The sequence below is a fragment of the Acanthochromis polyacanthus genome, chromosome 17, assembly GCF_021347895.1.
Source record: "Acanthochromis polyacanthus isolate Apoly-LR-REF ecotype Palm Island chromosome 17, KAUST_Apoly_ChrSc, whole genome shotgun sequence".
Classification (NCBI taxonomy): domain Eukaryota; kingdom Metazoa; phylum Chordata; class Actinopteri; family Pomacentridae; genus Acanthochromis; species Acanthochromis polyacanthus.
The window spans coordinates 35,083,688-35,101,177 of NC_067129.1; the positions used below are offsets into that span (position 1 = coordinate 35,083,688).

At 37.4% G+C, this 17,490-nt stretch overlaps 1 protein-coding gene across 4 annotated transcripts in view; it reads left to right on the forward strand.

The window, feature by feature from the left end:
* arhgef12b (Rho guanine nucleotide exchange factor (GEF) 12b) overlaps positions 1 to 17,490 on the forward strand; it is a 90,268-nt gene that overhangs the window by 19,071 nt on the left and 53,707 nt on the right. For all 4 annotated transcript variants that reach the window (XR_007937135.1, XM_051937649.1, XM_051937647.1 and 1 more), the window contains exons 2-4: positions 12,482 to 12,573; positions 16,468 to 16,566; positions 16,670 to 16,719. Coding sequence is in view for 3 of the 4 variants with exons in the window: in XM_051937649.1 (XP_051793609.1) it covers positions 12,482 to 12,573; positions 16,468 to 16,566; positions 16,670 to 16,719 (241 nt within the window). In the remaining variant the exon portion in view is untranslated. The remainder of the gene's footprint in view (positions 1 to 12,481; positions 12,574 to 16,467; positions 16,567 to 16,669; positions 16,720 to 17,490) is intronic.

Genomic DNA, 17,490 nt, shown 5'->3' on the forward strand with positions numbered 1-17,490 from the left:
TTGCCAGAAGGTTTGCTGTGTCTGCCAGCACAGTCTCAAGAGCATGGAGGAGGTCCCAGGAGACAGGCAGTTACTCGAGGAGAGCTGGACAGGGCTGCAGAAGGTCCTCAACCCATCAGCAGGACAGGTATCTGCTCCTTTGTGCAAGGAGGACTAGGATGAGCACTGCAATAGCTCTACAAAATGATCTCCAGCAGACCACTGGTGCGAATGTCTCTGATCAAACAATCAGAAAGAGATGTAATGAGAGTGGTCTGAGGGCCTGACATCCTCTCGTGGCCCCTGTGCTCGCTGACCGGCACCGTGGAGCTCGGTTGACATTTGCCATAGAACACAGGAACTGGCAGGTCTGCCAATGGCACCTTTTGCTTTTCACAGATGAGAGCAGGTTCATCGTGAGCACATGTCACAGACATGGAAAGGTCTGGAGAAGCCATGGAGAACGTTATACTACCTATAAGATGGTTTAGCATAACCGGTTTGGTGGTGGGTCAATGATGGTGTGGGGAGGCATATCCATGGAGGGACGCACAGACCTCTACAGGCTGGACAATGGCATTCTGACTGCCATTAGGTATCAGGATGAAATCCTTGGATCCATTGTCAGACCCTACATTGGTGCAGTGGTCCTGGGTTCCTTGTGGTGCACGACAATGCCTGGCCTCATGTGGCAAGAAAATTCATGCAGTTCCTGGAGGATGAAGGAATTGACAGCATTGACTGGCCCCAATACTCCCCTGACCTGAATCCAATAGAACACCTTTGGAACATTATGTTTAGTTCCATCCGACACCATCAGGTTGCTCCTCAGACTGTCCAGGAGCTCAGTGATGCCCTGGTTCAGATCTGGGAGGAGATACCCCAGGACACCATCCATCATCTCATGAAGAGCATGTCCCGATATTGTCAGGCTGCATACAAGCATATGGAGGTCATACAAACTACCGAGTACAGTTTTGAATTGCTGCCAACGAATTTCAGAAAAGTCTGCCACATCAGATTTTCACTTTGATTTTGGAATGTCTTGAATTTAGCCCTCCTGGGGGTTGATAATTTTCATTTCCATCAAACAATGTGGCACTTTTCATTCCTAACACATTAACCATTCCATATCAATGTAAATATCCAGTTTGTTTTCCCCCCGCATTGAAATATGATGTATTTTCAAAGTGTTCCTTTAATTTTTTTGAGCAATGTATAATAGTTTCATATCACAAAGAGACAAAATGTTCACAAAGACACAAAATGATCAAAACATCATACCAAACAATGAAAACGAAACAAAAACGACACAAAACAAGACACAAAATGCCACTACAGGTGTCACAGTCTGAACACTGTCTGGTTGCTGTGCATTTTCTCTGTAACCAACTTTGACCATCGGTATTATGGAATGTATTCAGGTTTAAACAGCAAAAGTGCAGCAGCTCGGTGTCTATGACGTGGTGTCATAGTAACAATCACTGGTAGCCTGGATGTGGATCTGTTTTCTGATAACTCACCAGGGAAAACATGAAAAGGTGCATTTTGGGTAACCTTTCAATGATTTTGTCTGCTTATATAGTTACAGACTGTAATTTTTTTGGCATTTTTTAATTTCAAAAACATGCCTTTCAAAGCTGCTGGTGGATTTTGGGATTTAGAGTGTTAATAGTGACAATGACTGCATTTAGCAGATTATTAACATCCATATCAACACCACCTTCAGCTGCTGGATGTACTGACACTACTGAAGGTCAGTCTGGGAGCTGGTAATGTGAACAGTGGGAGGTAAGTAAATGTGTGTTTCTGAGGTCCTGCAGAGAGTTTAGGATGCAGTCAAGATATAATGACTTTTCAGACATTAAGTCAGTCAGATGATGTATTTTAGTGGGACAAGAGTTTCTCTCAGCTTAAATATGACTAAACCTTCCAGACTCCTTCATTTCTTTGTTTGTTTTTGCCTCAAATAGCATTAATTAGGCGCCGGGCTTCGAGCTGGGATGCGTGATAAACCTAAATGTCTGCAGCGCTTCTGCTCTTTGTCACACGGTTTTGCTGATGTGTGTGTTTTCCCGCCTCTCCGCCCTCGACCCGGTCAGGAAGCGGTGACATCACTGTGAAACAATGTCCAGCCTGCTTCAGGCTTTTCCCGACCGACACCGAGGCTGGTGACACATCAGGGCAAGACGGCTATAAACCACATAGAGACCACGTACAGTAGAAATGCTTACTCATTCTGTCGTCTATAGCACTGTAACCTGACTCAGCAAAACACCTTTACATGACATTGAAATTTAAAGTGAGAGAGGTTTGTTTTCATCCAACATGTTAATTTTTCAGACTCCACATGCATTCTTGCAGGATTCTAAAATGTTTTACAGCCCTCGTTGAGCTTCTTGATTAGATTATTTCTGGGAGTTCACAGGCTTATATTGAATTTAGATGTTTGCAGTTGGAGCCAAGTGATGTCAGATGAAAATGTGCAGTGATTTATTAATGTAGCAGACATGATTAACCAGCTGAGTTAGTGTTTACTGAGAAGTCTGGTGAGTTAATCCCACTAATTATTATTGTCTGTGTACTGACAGCCTCATATTTTGTGTTTAGTGTTGTCCAAACCGTTAAAGGAAGATTCTGGTTTATTCCAGCCTGCTTTGTTTCCCATTAATGTGGCCACTGCAGCTCTGTGAGTCTTCATCATTGCTGTAGAAATTGAGGAAAATGAAGAGTTGCACAAAATATGTTGTGAATGCTGTTTATTAGGGCAGTTTGCTTTGAGTCAAGACTGCAGTGAATTTAATCAAACACCAAACCAACCATTTTATTAACTGCATTACTGATCTTCACTCACACTGAAAAGTAGTCTTTTAAAAATCCAACATGAAAGGTGTATAAAGTCTTTAATATAAGTATAGTTCTTAAGTATAAAGTCATTTGTTGTTGTTGTTATTTTTATTGGGCCAGTTAACAATATAATAGAATTGAATTTCTTTACTTATCCCACACCTGGGAAATTATTTGCTACAAGAGCTAAAACACCAAATTACAACAAGTTTTTTTTAAAAAAAAACAAAACCTAGTAAATTACAGTCTGTAAGAACAGAATAATAAAATAAGGGGCTAAATGATCACAGTATGGTAGATTAAGAACAGACAGACTATTTCAAAACTAGGACTTTAACAGAAATATGCACATTGAGTTAACTGTGCAGATTTTATGATATAAAATAAAATCTGGAGTCAGATTTTGTTGGGTCACTTAACAAAATCTGACTCCCCTACTATTTTGGGAATGTAAGAAGTGGCAACCTCCAAACTTTCTCAGCTACAACATCTGCACCTCTGCTGCTGCTGTGTGAAGTATCAAGTATGTAGTCCCGCTAGCTTCAGGATGGTGACATTGTTTTCTCCACCAGCACACCTCAAAGAGCAGTGTTCGATGACGCTATTATTATACAATATAGCCATTTTAATGAGAAACTCGGACGCTGTTGTATGGATTGAATAATATTTTATTCCAACAGTTGTCAAAAAAATAAAAGAAATCACATTTATTACAGCCCCGGAGGTAGGGAGTGGATAAAACCTGTTGAAAGAGTGTACGCCCTTATGCGACGCTCCTCGGAAAAACAGCGAACGCACCCGTATACAAACAGGGATAATGTGATTGGTCAAAGCTAGCCGGCCTTCTAGTGGTTGGCAGCGTTGATGCACAAAAAATCCGTGAGTTCCGTGAGAGCAAGAGGAAGAGTTTGAGTTTGAACGCAGGAAATCTGCGCGACCAGCATCGTAACTAAGTGTGAGGACACAGTTTGAGCACGCGCAGAGCAAATTTGAGCACGAGAGCAGAGTTCTGAGAGACAATATCACGAAATTTGAGAATGAAATCGATAAATGCTGCCCTCAAATCAATTTAAAATGCTCTTGAATTATGATAGGAAATTTATTCCACACAAAACAAAGCACTCTATAAGAGCCATAAAAGATCAAATACAAAAATATGCTAAATGAATCTGAATGCTACAAGGAATTAGTAATATACAAACAATTGTCCAGGAATGTGTAGGTTGTTAGTATAATGTATTCAAGAAATAGAGCAGGAATAACATACATGGTTGTGCACGCTGATCATTTAGTAGAAAATATTATCTAATTTCGAGGCTGGAACTAATTTAATCCAGTTTAAAAGAAAAAACACAAGCAACAAACTATTCCATGATTCACTGATAATGTTGCGTCCATCCCATATGTGATCTATACACACCCAAATATATTTGGAATTCACTGGTTGTTGGACTGATGGTAGAAAATTTGAAAATATTGTGTAATTCTTGTCCAGATTCTTGCATGTAACAAGCACGTATTGTAATTTTCCCTTCCTTGTATATGGTTTCCAGTATGTTAATTTGTGTTTTTTTTTTTTTATCAGTTACAGAAGCTGCCAAACATAGAGGTGTGAAATTTCTTGTTTCTCACACTTTGATCCTGATGCATTAATTAAGAACTACAATCAAAGAGCTGCATCAGAGATTTTTATTCACACTCACAAGGAAAAAAACGACCTGTAAACCAATCAGGAATACTTTTAATAAGTTAATGTGGCTCTATGATGAGAAGAACTGAATCTTGATGATGGGATCTGTGTTACCGTAAGTTAATTTGTAATATTCATATTTGTTTCTGTAATTTATAAATACATTTTTAAAATCTAAACTAATATTTGATGTACTGATCTTTAATGTAAGAGTAGATTATTTTCTTCTAGGAACTCATTGGATTTACATTATATCTGATTATCAGTAAAAGTTAAGTCAAAGATAATTTAGTGTTTTTTCATCCAGCCCGCTGCTTTCAAAATAAACTCTGAGCTCTTCTATATTTGGACTTTTAGCTTCATTCTTGTTGGACTTCCAGTTCTCCAGCTCTCTGTAACTAACTCCTTTGCTGTTATCATCCCAGAGGAATTGTCTGGTATTTTTGGCATCTGAGGCCCAAGTGGATCGCTGCATGTTGTTGTTTTTTTTTTTTCCTACTTTGATAACTGAGCAGCAAGTAAAGAAAGTCTGAGCAGCGGACGTGTAAAACAGAAGAGTGACATGATGACGATGTGAAGTAATGACTCTCTTTTCTCAGACTGAAAGTGAAAACGACGCAACACTGCTTCAGGTTTAAACTAAAGGTGAAGGAACGAAACTGTGTTGTTAAAACGCATCCTGTCACTATTTTTGGAAGATTTCTGAAGACAACACACTCAACAAAGAATATGAATTGTATTGTGATTGCATTAGTGATGTCCCATCCATCCATCCATTCTCTATACACCGCTTTATCCTCACTAGGGTCGCGGGGGTGCTGGAGCCTATCCCAGCTGATTCGGGCGAAGGCAGGGGACACCCTGGACAGGTCACCAGTCTGTCGCACGGTTACATATACAGACACACAATCACTCTCGCATTCACACCTACGGACAATTTAGAGTAACCAATTAACCTCACCATATATTTGGACTTTGGGAGGAAGCCGGAATGCCCGGAGAAAACTCACGCAAGTACAGGGAGAACATGCAAACTCCATGCAGAAAGATCCCAGGCCGGGATTTGAACCGGGGATCTTCTTGCTGTAAGGCTACTCCACTGAGCAGCCGACATTAGTGATGTATTGCATCAAATTTGGTAAAGTTGCTGCTGAGTAGTTTAAAAAAGGTTTAATAACTTCAGAGACACTGACACATTGGTGTGAAGATGTTATTTAATCTCTAATTTACAGTTTAGATTTAGCAGAAATAGAAAAAACACAGAAATTTACTGTGCATTTCTGAATTCTCTGATGTGTCTCTGCTCCATGGTTCAGTCTGGGTTTAGTTGTGTAGCTTTTACTGACTAATTCAGAGGATCACATGACTATTACAAGTGTCACTGAATCTACACATTTTCTAATTAAGAATTAAAAGTTATTGTAAATCTTCACTGGTGACTGCACCTTGAGGTGATGCAGAACTCAACTGTTACCCTGCAAAATGGACAAACATTACAAAGTAGAATTGGTTTGCTGTGAATAAAAAGCTAACTAATGAAGGATGAAGTTTTTGTTTGTCGGAGAAAAAGAGCTGTACAATGCTGATGTCAGATTGTTCCTACTGTTGTTCTGCAGGCTAAAATAGACAGTCAACATAAAAAAGTGACCAGCTGCAGTTCATGCAACACACTCTCACAATAACACTTTCACTGTATTACAGTATATTAATTAACCACTTTAGCAATAACTGCTACTGTTGACTCTGGTATGCATGTATATATATATATATATGTATATATATATATATATATATATATTAGGGATGTAACGAAATGGTCAACTCACGAAACGATACAAAATACGAAACAGGGCTCACGCTACGAAATACTCACAATATGAAATAAAGATTAAAGAAAATCCCCAACAGTAGGAAGTTATGCAAAAATCGCATTTTCTTTATTTTCTTCCTTATGCAGACATACAAAAAATATCACCGTTCTCTCGTCATTTACATAGGAAGCCAAAATAGGTCCACACAACCGATTTATTTATTTCCTCCATTTTGAAACGATTGTTTTGCTACGGTAGGCACGAAATTTCGTTACACCCCTAATATTAAAATATATATATAAATACACACACACTAGGCAAAGAGTAAACAGTATGGTGGACAAAATTTTATTTTTTTAAGTTGTTATTATTCTAATGTAGTGTATGTCTTTTTGACTGTAATGCATCGAACAGGAATTGCACTCCAAATCTTGTTGTATCCTGAATATAATGACAAGAAAAGGTAAAAAAAATATTTTTAAAGACATAAATAACCAACTGCTGACCAGTAGTGCACGTTTCCATTATTAAGAAATGGGACAGTTAGTTTTTCTATTTTTATTACTAATGTCTTCAAATATCATCTGATTTTGGTCATTTATTTTTTTCTTGCAAAAAAATGGTGAATATTTTAATATGCCAACTACTAAGAGATTCTAGTGTGAGTGTGTGCAGTTATCAATTGCCAAATGAATTTGGTCGTTTGGTAGTTTCGTAGCGAAGGGGGCAAATCATTTTTCACAAAGGGCAAGATGGGCTGGACAGCATTTTTCTTTCAATAACCTGCTTTTTATTTTATCTTGGGTTATCTTTTTCTTACATTAAAATCAGCTTGATCTCAAACATTTAAGTATAACATGTACAAAAATAAAAGATTTCTGTAGAGAGGCAAATACTTGTGTACGGTTCTGTATAAACCTTTGGAGTTAATTGTGTTGAAAGCTCATATGGATGTTGTGTTTCACCTGATCTTGTGGACCAGACTTTAAATAAATGACACACATCTTGAGCTGAAAGCTGAATCCCTCGCTCTTATCTTGCACTTGTGCTTCTTCAGCTGCCACCCACTGAGCAGGATGCAGTTTGTTCTTGTCTTATCAGCTTCTAATCTCCTCCAACTACAGCAAGGAGGTTCTGTAAGTGGGCCTTCAAATTTCAAGGTTACTTCCGTAAAACTCTGTTGTTTAACACAACTTCACCCCTTTTTGTCTGCAATTGAATCTGCATGTTTAGTGTAGTTAATTTTGCAGCCCAGCATATTGGAAAGTAATACAATTTACGTGAATCTGATGCCCCAGCATTTATTTTCTCCGCCATGTGGAGAGTTTAGAGAGGGCTGTTCGCTCTGGGAGCTCGGCTGAAGTTTCCTCAGTCTTCTGTCTTCCCTCAGAGACACCTCCTTCCTCCTCCTTCCCGTCGCCCTCCTCTGTTTCTTTCCCAGCCTTCTCCCACATTCAGGAAACTGAAGCCGAGCCAAAAGCCCTAGTCGCTGTTTCCGGGAATCTGTCCCACAAAGCCACAGCATAGTAAGTTGGCTCTGACGTGGGAGCCATTGTTAAAAGCCCAGGGCCCCCATTGTCCGAGGGAGGAACAGCAGCACAAACAAAACCCCCTCTTGTGGAACGAGTGGGAGGAGCTGCAGGGGGACGAGGAGAGAGAACCTCTGCTATTAATATATGAACTCCCACCTACCACTCCTGCTCCCAGAGGGACCCGTCAGCAACACAAATACCAAGAAACAGGGAGTGCAGTGGGCTTGTTGATGCGGTTTTCAGTGGAAGATTTATCCAAAATTAGACATCAACAACGCTGATGTTCCACTAATGGATGGACATGGCTGAAGATTGATGCATTTTAAAGAATCAGCAGCCAAGTTTTTGATTTTTATGCCCATTTTAAAGACTTAGGAAGGGTTAATAGAAATGGCAAAGTGTCCTTAATTTAGCATTAAAGGTGGTTGTTGATGTTTTAGAAAAATACTTAATACCTTAATTTAGTACCAAGACCTTTCTGTTTAAAATGGCTTTTAATACCTAGCGGCATGGTGACATTTTATTTAAGTTTTTCTGTACTTACTTTTACATGTATATCTCAGTGTTGTTTTATTGCTGTTTATTACTCCGCCAAGAAATGCGATGGAGTTATGACGATCAGCACCTGTCTATTGTCCATCTGTCTGTCTGTCCACCTGTTTGCAACATTACTCAAAAACGGACTAACAGATTTGGTTGAAATTTTCAGGAAAGGTCAGAAATGACAGAAGAACTAAGTGATAAGATTTTGGTAGTAATGCGGCTCCTAGTCCGGATCCACAGAGTTGTTAAAGATTTCTGTATCATTGTGAGCAAGCGGCACAGCGACACTGTACCTATTACGACAAGTGAACACTACCTCAGCTGCCTGCTGACGATCACATGATTGCAGTCCTACTATAAATTGACCACTGTGGACTTATCAGGACTTATCGGTCTGAAATGATAAAAGGAACGATCAACTAAATTGTGAGGGTGTTCTCTATGCACTGTGCTCAGCGCAAGGCCATTTTGTTTGTGGGTACATCTGCAGTCATTGAAAATATTATTAGACCACCCTTGTTTTTTTCAATTTCTTGTTCATTTGAATGCCTGGTACCGCTAAAGGATATATTACCTGAACAGTACAATGAACACGACAAAAACACATATAAGTCCTGATAAGTCTGCAGCAGTCGATATGTAGTAGGTTTGCAATCATGTGATCGTCTGCAGGCAGCTGATGTAGCGTTCACATGTAGTCATAGATAGTTATGCCATACCACTATGTCACAATGATACAGAAATCTTTTACATTTAAAGATTTTGCTTTAGATTTGCTTGACTGTTATATAGAAACTAGAGTAACCCTTGAGCAATTAATTACAGAATTACTCAACTAGCTCATTGGTTGATAGTATACGAAATGAACGTTACAACTTTGCTTTCTCAGTCTCATCATCTGCAGTATAGTTATTTATCTCAGATTTTGCAGATCAAGTTTAGTTTCATTAGCATCAAGATAAAGAATTTCTTGGGGTTTCATCTTTTTATTGACAAGTCATTTTAGTCTCAGTCATTTTCTGCTTTTAGTCATGCCACTAAAATATTCTTCAGATTTTTGATCACCTGGATGTCTTTGACTCTTCAACTACAGTTTTTCTTCCCATGTGCATGAAAACATACCAGTTAGATTCAGTTTTCTCATCAAGTATTTGAGGCCCAACAGACGTGTTGAATTTCAGTCTTTCCTATGGAATATTTAGTAGTTTTTATGCCAGTGTGCTGAAGACAGTCAAAGTTTGTCCATCCTTCTTCTAAATGTGATTTCTGTTGAAGGCTTGAAGGGAATGTCTTCAAATTTTGATTTTTTTCTCTAAATTTGTGTCTGCATGTCACTGTGACCTCACAAAACATGTTTTTGACTATAACTTGAGAATTCATGCTTTAATTATGACAAAATTCCACATAAATAACTTAATAGGGTGAAGTGATGACATTTTATTTCCGAGAGGTCGAAAGTTATCTTCATTTTGATAGTTTAATGTTCTGCACATCAGTGTTTGGCCTTCATTCAGCATCGTAGCTCGGTAACAGACAGAGACCCTGTGACCATATTTCATGTGTGGTTGGACACTCGTGGTGTGTCTAAACCTTAGTGGGTGTTAATTAAAGTCTTTATCACATCTATTATGAGAGTCTGGACAGATGTGAATGTAAACTGCAATTTAAATAGCTGGCAGAGCTGCAAAATGGTAATTCTAGTTAATAAGCAGCTTGAGTTTCACTCATCTTCCGCTCTGGATCAGTTCATAAAAACGTTATTTAGTTTTATCATCTACTCATTATTCTTAGACTGCTGCTCTGTGCATGAAAACATAATTTCTGGAATTTTCCTGTCTTTCACCAAACTTTGACATCAACCAAACCTATTTAATGTCATTTTTTTTCCTCATGAAACATATTTTGCAACCTTCATTGCACTATCTTGTTCTTCCTTCCTGACTTTACGAGCACACTGGTACATTTTAACATAGATATAATAGATGCCTCACACCACTGTCCAGCAGAGGCTGGCGATGCGTCAGTGCGCCGCCATCTTGGACTGGGAGTGAAGTTGTAAACAACCAACGTCTGGTATATGCGAGACCATTACACAGACACAGTTTTCCAGTCATAAATTACCTTGTAATGCATAGATTTCGACATGGTATGGCTCATTTGAAAGCTTACGAGGTCGTCTTTTGATTACATTCCCAAAGAGATGGTGTCAATCAGCACAACAAGTTTTAGGGACCCTTTTCCTGCAACTGTTTGTTGTGTTGACCTGTTGTGATGTCAGGTTTCTCTGATCACCATGATAAGCAGCTTCTAAGTTTTATTTATTTAGTCTACTGATTATTCCTTTTTTGTGCCGCATTTCCATATGGGATTAACATCTTTGAACAATTATCTTGAAATTACGTTGAAGGTTAATATTAAGTTAATAAAAATTTTGAGGGTTTTTCTATTTTCTCATTTTCAGGGCTTTACTACTAAAGAATTTTCAAAGCTGGTACAAAGTTGGAACCATGCCTAAATTCTTCAATATACTTGTGTTCCATGCGTGCATGAAAAAAAGCTAGATATAATATTGATTTCATTAACTGCTCATCAAAAACAATATATCCTTTTCTAAGTTCAGGATGAGTTTATTTCTGAAACCCAATTTGCCATCTCTGTGTGCACTTCTCCAAAGATATAGCCACATCAGTAAGTGACAGACTGACAATGTCTTGGTATCATACCATGGGTTTCTGCTACAATATCTGGTGAAATCTGTGAAAAGTTCAATGGAAAGGACATACTCACTTGTGGAATGTGATTCTTTGTGCCCTTGTATTTGGGTTGCGTTGTATTGTGCAGCCCCAGGCCGCACAAGACTGTGGCATTTTGAGCTTTTTGGCAATCGGTGTGTGATAAACACGCTTATCGCTGGTTTGTTTACTCCCGCTTGCTCCCGTTCCAAGATGGCGGCGCACTGATGCATCGCTCATTGGCCGGCGAGGCATCTGGTATATCTATGCATTTTAAAGCAGCTGTTGATGTGTGGACAAGTGAGAGAAATCAACAGGAATAATCATCGTGATATGCAAGGACATCCGAAATTCTCCCACCTCACCAATAACATGTATATTTTTTGCCTCACCTTGTGGATGAATGACATTTGCTGCTGTAGATCGACATGGAACACTTTATAGATATTTTTACACTGGACAAGAGATAAAAATTTAGACACTGTAGTGTTTTTTGGACATTGGCAATCATCTTACATGCTGCCTCACTTGTTTTATGAGGGATAAAACAAGAGATTGGCCACATAAAACATCCAATGGCATTAGATTTGTTGCATCTCAGTCAGTATTATTAAATGTAAAGACAACTTGGTTCTGACTGACCAGTCAGAAGTAGGGCTGACTTTTTAATGAATGTAAGTTTCAGAGAGAAAAATGAATAAGCTGATGTAACATATTACTCTTCTACCTACAATTCAGGCATATTTTTCTTTGTTCTTACATTAATTTTGACATTTTTGATTATATCTCATCACAGATGCAAAATAACATTGTTAATACCAAAATATTCTGTGTTTCTAGCCCTCTACAGTGGGACAGTTTCATGAATTCTTTCCAGAATCAGAATCAGCTGTAATGACCAAGTATGTACACAATACACATAGAATTTGATTTCGGCTCTTGGTGTCGCTCTAAAAATAAGAAAAAGAGAATATTAAAATAACTTGGAAAAAAAATACAGATATTTACACATCTAGAATAGAATATATAAACGCAGTAGTCCAAAATGGCAATTGCTAAAGTCAGAATAGTGCAAAAAGCAAGAAATTTATTCATAGTCCACAAGGTGCAGTATTGTACAGAAAGTTAAAAAAAAGTCAGCAGTACTTCAACTGAGAATGGCTCAGCCGTTTAGTAGCGTTATGACAGTGGAGAGGAAGCTGTTCTTGGTCTTGTTAAACTATGAACTTAATGCTGTTTGGAGTTGGATTTGCAGTCAAAAAGAAGTGGAAACAATATCAGGAGCTAAACTGAAATCCGTTGGCTGTTTGTTCCTCAAGTTTCTCACTCTGCTTCACCTCACTGCAGGACCCCCAGCATTCTCAACAAGGACCCGCCAGACAAGAAACCGAAGAATGAGAAAACCTCCGTCTCCCTCAAACATGAGTTTGACCCAACAGGTAAAAAATACACAAATTCAATTCAGCTTTAACAACCCAATTTGATGGTTTCTTTAATTTGTTGTAGAATCACTTGATGAATTATGACAGATCAATAACAGTATTTTCTTTACTCCTTTAGTGTTTACAGTATTTCATAGTCTTCTCAGCCTGCTCAGTAACACATTTCATTCAGAATGGCTGTTGTTGTATTTGAAAGAAACCGAGGTGAGGTAGCAAGTAAGATGCAATTTACAGCTGAAGCAGTTAATCAATTGACAGATTCAACCATTTATTTTGGAGTACATCAATCAAGTTTAGAACAACAGTATGACCATTTTTTTGTTTTCTCCTTCATTTCTTTTCTTTTTCTAAATGCCTTCAGCTTTTGGACTATTAGTAAAATGAAACTGATCAAAGTAATTGTAATTTTTCTTTTTGGGTTGTTCCGAATCCTGAAATTTTTAGAACAATTTCTGCTTTTTCCATCATGAAATATGGATATTTTGAAAGATATTTGTGCATTTTTACCTCAATATATCAAATTCTTTTATAATATTAAAACAAGTGATAGTCTGTGGTCAAAAGATAAAGTCATAATGAGCTAAAAAATTATAGACAATGCATATATTTCCACTCATTTTATTTTGGAGTCAATCAATGAAGTTTAAAGCAATTGTGTGACCATTTTTTCTCTTTTCTTTCTTTAAATACCTTTAGCTTTTGGACCTTTAGCCAAATATAAAAAACGCTGACAAACATTGCAGCTCTAATTAAACTACAACTTGAGATGTATTTTCAATGTAACGGTCAATTTAAATTTTTTTTTTGACAAGAGTTTACCAATAAAGACCCTTTCATGTCAAAGTGAAAACAGATTTCCACAAAGTAATGTTTATTTATAATTAAGAAATGGAAGGAATATGAAAGACATGTAAATCTGCCTCAAGCAAGATCCTCAAAAACTAAGTGACTGTACAAGAAAGAAGCGAGTGATGGAGGCCGCCAAGACAGCTATGACTCCCTCTGAAATTCTTGTCATAATAGTCAAATTAATGTGACCAAAATTCAATGTTGAAAAGCAATCAAAAAAGAAAATTTCCAATAGTTTATTGTAGGGCACTGTAATCTCAACAATAGCCATCTTTCTGAGGTTTGTCTTGTCAGCATACATTTACTTTAAGCTCAACAAATGAACCGTCCCCTGGTCTTTACCACAGAGGCTGGTTAAGGAGTGAACAGAGGTGGTGTAGGCAGAAACAAGTTGTTAAGGTGGTTGCCTGGGCTGCAGGGTTGACATTAATCCTTGCTGCCCTTTTGTTCACCCTGGAGTCTTGAGGCTCCTCATGGAGTCCAAAAGACAAGCAATTATCCACTCAGATCATTCTTTGAAGTGGGAGAAGGAATAGGAAAACCAGACGAGCAGATTGCGATCGGCAAACTTCCTCAGTGGCTGCAGGAAAAACATCCGTGGGTTACATTTTCTGTATGTTCCAGATGTTCTTTGCAGATTTCAGGGTGATGGTCAAGTTGATTTGTAGGAGCATTAAGGACTAGACTGAGTTTACAAATGGATCACAAAGATTTGTCTGATTAAAATGAGCACCGTTCATTCCTGGCACAAGGATGTGGCATTTTTCTGCCATTTACTACCATTTTAATTCAATGTCTACAGAATATCTGTTATTACTTTTTTTTAAACCAGATATATGAACAGAACACAGGCAGGGCTAATGGTTTTAAATAGGTTATGTCATGCTTCATGTCCTCAACAACAGCCATTGTTGATACAGTATATTTTGCTGTAGAAAGATGAATAATAATATAGAATATTAATTTTAAGAATATTAAGAATAATTATTTAATTTATTTGGTTCTGTGTACAGTCTTTTTATATTTTCTTATTTAAGTGTTTTTATATGTACATTTGTTTAAATGTATTATGTATAGGTGTAAATGACACAATACAAATTAAGCTTTCTATATTTACACTTGTATATGACCATTGTAGTTGCCCTTAACATTGATCAAATAGTTAAAGTAGAGCACAATCTGGAATTTAGTTTCTCTTTATATGGCATGTTTCATTACAGAGGGCAGCATTTTCCAATAATAGTGGAGACAGGAATGTATGGTGTCATTTTGTTTCATTGTTGGCTTAGATTATTTCTTTTAATTCACTTAAGAGTAAAGTTGAATAATTATACTGCTTGTTCTAGCATCACTTCTGAGTGCTGACAGAGTTACAGCAGCAAATTATGTTATTTTATTGGAATGTACACTTGACAAGAAAATAAATCTTGTATTTAAAATTCTGTGCATGGTGCATTTGCAAAGCAAGCAATCACAGAAGTGAACAGAAGTTTCTATACACTTGTAAAACAAACAACAAAAAAAGTATATTATGGTAGCCTTGAGTTTCCAATGACTCCTGTTACTCAGATTTTTTTGTGATGGACTCACTGATACCTATGCATCTTTGCTACAGAAAAACAAACAAATAAAAAAACACAATCATACATTTTGGTTCTTTCATGTTTATTATAGGTCTTATGGAAATATGACAAAATCTGCTGGGTCAAAAATATCTATACAACAGCGTTAATATTTGGATTAACACCCTTTGGTCATTTTCATCTCAACTAGATGTTTTTTGTAGCCATCTACAAGAGTCTTGTTCTGTCTTTGACTCCTGTAGACATAACTGGTATAGTTCACAGCTAAATTTGTTAGCTTTCTGACACAAATTTGTTGTTTCATCACAGTCCACAGATTCTTGATGGGGTTTAAGTCAGGACTTTGGGTAGACCAGCCTTATTTAGCCATTTCTTTACCATATTTAATGGATGTTTGGGGTTATTATCTTGTTGAGACACTCAACGCCGTCCAAGATCCAACCCTCTGTCTGATGATTTTAGGTTTTCGTGGGGAATGTGGAGATAATCCTTCTTCTTCATGATTCCATTTACGTACTTTGTGTAAAGCACCAGTTTCACTTGCACCAAAACGTCCAGAAAGCATAATACTGCCACCACCTTTACTTGACAGTAAATTTGGTGGTCTTGGGGTTAAAGTCCTCTCCTTCTCTCCTCCAAACATAATTCTGGTAATTGTGGCCAAAAAGCTTTATTTCTGTTTTCCTGGAATAGATCTGTGAAAGAATATAAATGCATGATTTTTTTCTGTATATGACAAAGACTCATCGTGTTTCAGTGATTCCATGGTAGAAAACTCAAGACTGCCATGATGTAGACGGTCTTTGCAAGTGGATGTAAACTTTTGTTCATGACTGTACAAGTTTGAATATGAACAGGAATGTGAAACTTCACTGTAAATCAGGGGGGCAATAGAAGATAAAAGCTGTGTCATAAATTCATTTTTTGACTAAAATAAGTCAGATAGGTGCACATTTTCAACATATTTTAGTCTACACTCTTTACCTCTCCTGTGCTTGACTGTTGCTTGAACTCCTGCTTTTAATTTTGGTGGTTTAGAGCAACTACAACACCACAGAAGAGCTCTGAAGAAGACAAGAAAGGAAAAATATTTCTCAGCGGTTCTCACCAAAAAGAGCAGTCTGCTATTTAAGAATCTTTCTGTTTCTGTCGCTTGATTTGTCATTTCCTGTGTGCAGACTTTTTCCCACAAACCTCTGCTCCAAACCAAGTGCAAAAAATGAGGCTAAATCTTTAAATATTAGTTTTTTGTGTGCATACGTTGATCTGAGAATCTGCTTTGACCGGCAAAGCAAACATAATATCCAGTATTAGCCGTTATGTGAGATCTTTTCTGTTTGGAACAAAACACAAATGTCGAATTATGAAGCTGGATCATGTGCGGTTTCTTTTAGGTTGCCGCTGGTAGCGTGAATTGTAATGAAATGTGTGTTTGTGTGTGTGTGTTGGCAAATGACAGGTCTGGTGCAGCGCTGTGTGATAATCCAGAGGGATGAAAATGGTTTTGGGCTGACAGTAAGTGGAGACAACCCTGTGTTTGTGCAGCTGGTCAAAGAAGGTAAGACACACAACTATAACACAATCGTAACACACAACTATAGCACACAACCATAATACACTATGTAGAAGGATCTGACTCTTTTCTGTCTGTTGGGTTACAGATGGAGCTGCAATGCGAGCCGGAGTCCAGACAGGAGACAGAATCATTAAGGTTTGCCTCATTGTTTCCTGCTTTTTTTTCCAACATCAGCAACATTTCTGAGTCTGACAGTGAATTGGAGGACGAAACTGATCAGATTACTGTTTGTATTTCATAGTCATCTCAACCTGCACATCACGTTGCATTCAGAATGACTGTTGTGTTACTGTGACTGTTTTTCATTTTCTTTTTCATTTCTTTTCTTTTTCTAAATACCTTTAGCTTTTGCATTATTAATAAAATGAAACCGATCAAACCTTTCAGGTTATTCCAAATCCCGAAATTTTTAGACCAATTTCTGCTTTTTCATAATGGAATATAGATATTTCTAAAGATATATGGGACATTTTTGCTTGATATATCAAATAGTTCTAAGATGAATGAAATGAAAGTCTGTTGATTTAAACATGAAGCCACAATCCACTAAAACATTATAAACGTGTTTTCAATGCACATATTTTCATGTCAAGTCATTGAAGTTTTACAATAATTTCTGGTTTACCATCTCTGATTTGCCCAAAGTTTTTATAGTATAAAATGTGAATATTAGTAAAGATGTTGGTGACATTTTTAGCTTAATATATCAAATGTTTTCTAAGATAAAAATCAAAAACAACTACCTGTCAACTCACTTTCAGCATGTTTTTTGCCTATTAAAATTTGTGGGTATTAAGTAAAAGATGTGCAATATTGTTGTTTTCCACATGTGCAATATCTAAATATCCACACAGAAAAAAACAGTAATTATGTATATATCAATATTTTTTTTTACTGGTGTTTGTA